The 2,245-nt window shown below is 46.1% G+C and overlaps 1 protein-coding gene across 1 annotated transcript in view; it reads right to left on the bottom strand.

Moving 5' to 3' along the window:
* The window catches only part of NLRP11 (NLR family, pyrin domain containing 11), a 21,130-nt gene that overhangs the window by 2,666 nt on the left and 16,219 nt on the right, over nucleotides 1-2,245 (bottom strand). The window contains exon 5 of the mRNA XM_006901846.1: nucleotides 1,914-2,051. Within this exon, the coding sequence (XP_006901908.1) occupies nucleotides 1,914-2,051 (138 nt within the window). The remainder of the gene's footprint in view (nucleotides 1-1,913; nucleotides 2,052-2,245) is intronic.

Below are 2,245 nucleotides of genomic sequence, written 5' to 3'. Positions count from 1 at the left end.
TGTATATTGTGTATACTGTGTATATTGTGTGTATATATTATATATAGTACAGATTATATCATATATAACTCAGATCCAAGGGCAGTTTTTCTTTCCTGACCAGCTCCCTTCAGTAAGCACGATATTTTCTAGGTTCATTCACACGTGGATCAGGGCTTCATTTCTCTCTTTGCTGAAAAGTATTCATGCGTTAAGAGCACTAGTGATCTAGTGGTAAGAAACTGCGCTGCAATCCAGAAGGCACGCGGTTTGAATCCGCCAGTTGTTCCACAGGAGAAGGATGGGCAATCTCCTCCTTTGTGATTAACTGTCTCTGAAAAGCCGCCGGGGGTGGGGGGCGGGGGTCAGCTATGGGTTGGTTCCGACTCAATGGTACACAACAACAACGACATTGTGTGTGTTATATTCTGCTCATGTGTTCATTTGTTGACATGTATTGCCCTAACCCCATTGCCATTGTCACTGCGTCAATCCATCTCATCCAGGGTCTTCCTCTCCTGCGCTGTCCCTCTACCCTTCCAAGCCTGAATGACCCTCTCCAAGGACTGGGCCCTCCTAGCCACATGCCCAAAGTATGTAAAATGGAGCTTCCAAATCCTTGCCTTCAAGTAGCAACCTAGTTTCCAATCGCTCCAGGATCACAACAAATTGTAGTTCCATTGAGAACAATGAGAATCTCACAACTCTTGATTGTGTGCTCCTGTCAAAGCTAGACCAAGAGGCTACTGTCTGAACAGAACAAGGAAACACTGCACGGTTCAAAACCAAGAAGGAGTGTCAGGGGTGTAGCCTTTCTCCAGTGCTTTTCAATCTAGTTGCCGAACAAATCATCTGAAAGGCTGGACTTTATTAAAGAAGAATGTGGCATCAGGGTTGAAAAGAGACTCATTAATAATAACAACAACACAATCTTGCTCACCAAAACAGAGGAGGACCTGAACAGTTTGCTACAGAAGACCAAGGACTGCCATCTTTAGTATGGATTGCATTTCAACAGTGAGAAAACAAAGGTCCTCACCACCGGGCCAATAGGCAGCCACATGATAGATGGAAAAAAGATCAGTAATTTCATCATGCTCAGATCCTCTATCAACACCATTGGCACTAGCAGTCAGGAACTGAAAAGAGGAGTTGCTTTGGGGCCATTTGCTGCCAAGAACCTTTCCAGGGTCCTAAAGAGCCAGAATGTGAAGAGCTAGAAGTGAAGCAGCCCCGGATGCAGGCCACGACCTTCTCACTCATTTGGTAAGCACCCAAGAGCTAGACCACAACTAGGGATGACAGAATTGATGCCTTTGAGTCGTGGTGCTGGAGAAGAGTACTGAACATACCACAGACTGCCAAGAGGACAGACAGGTCTGTCCCGGAGATGGTGAAACCAGGTTGTTCCTTCAAGGCAAGGATTTTGAAACTCTGTTTCACATACTTTGGCCATGTTGCCAGAAGGGACTAGTCTTTTGAGAAGGACATCATGACTGGAAGGGTAGAGAGTCCGCACAGGACAGGAAGCCCCTGGATGAGATGGATTGACATAGTAACTGTGGTGATGGAATCAGGGACGTCAGAGACAGTGAGGCTGGCTCAACTAGGGCAAGGATTAGAGCCACTGTTCAAGGGTCACTGTGTGTCAGTCAATGATCCAGCAGCACACAATCACCACCCTTTGAGTCTGTCAGCAGTGGTGCAGTGGACACTAATATGCGTGTGTATCCAAGGCCCTTCACGTAACAGACTCAAGGCTGGTTATTATGATAGTTTATAGTTAGAGAGTTGGTCAATGACTAGGGAGGATAGGAGAATTGACACCTTTGAGCTGTGGTGCTGGAGAAGAGTATTGAATGTTCCATGGACTGCCAAGAAAACAAACAGATTCATCCTAGAGAGGCCATCCAAGAAGACAACACAAGACTTACTCCAGCTCCTGTAACTGGCAGTTGGGTCCCGTCAAGGCCAACATCAAGTCTTTTCCACCGGTGTTCTCTAAGTGATTCATACTCAGATCTAGATGTGTTAGTGTTCTGTTCAGCATAAGAACTTTCCCAATGAAGGGGCTGCAGTCACCAGTGAGGCAACAGAAGCTTAATCTGCAAAGGGTCACAAATACAAAGAAAGTTCTGGGTCAGTAATGGTTCTTTTTCTACGCTAAAACCATAAGCCTCTTTATTCTAGTGCAAATATCTCCCCCTCTCCCCCTCTCCTTCCCCTCCCCTCCTCTCTGTCTCTCTCTCTTTGTCTCTCTCTCTCT

This window comes from Elephantulus edwardii, unplaced genomic scaffold (assembly GCF_000299155.1).
Source record: "Elephantulus edwardii isolate Elephantulus edwardi_28Jun2011 unplaced genomic scaffold, EleEdw1.0 scaffold00348, whole genome shotgun sequence".
NCBI classification, from domain to species: Eukaryota; Metazoa; Chordata; class Mammalia; order Macroscelidea; family Macroscelididae; genus Elephantulus; species Elephantulus edwardii.
This window is presented reverse-complemented; position numbering and strand designations above follow the sequence as displayed.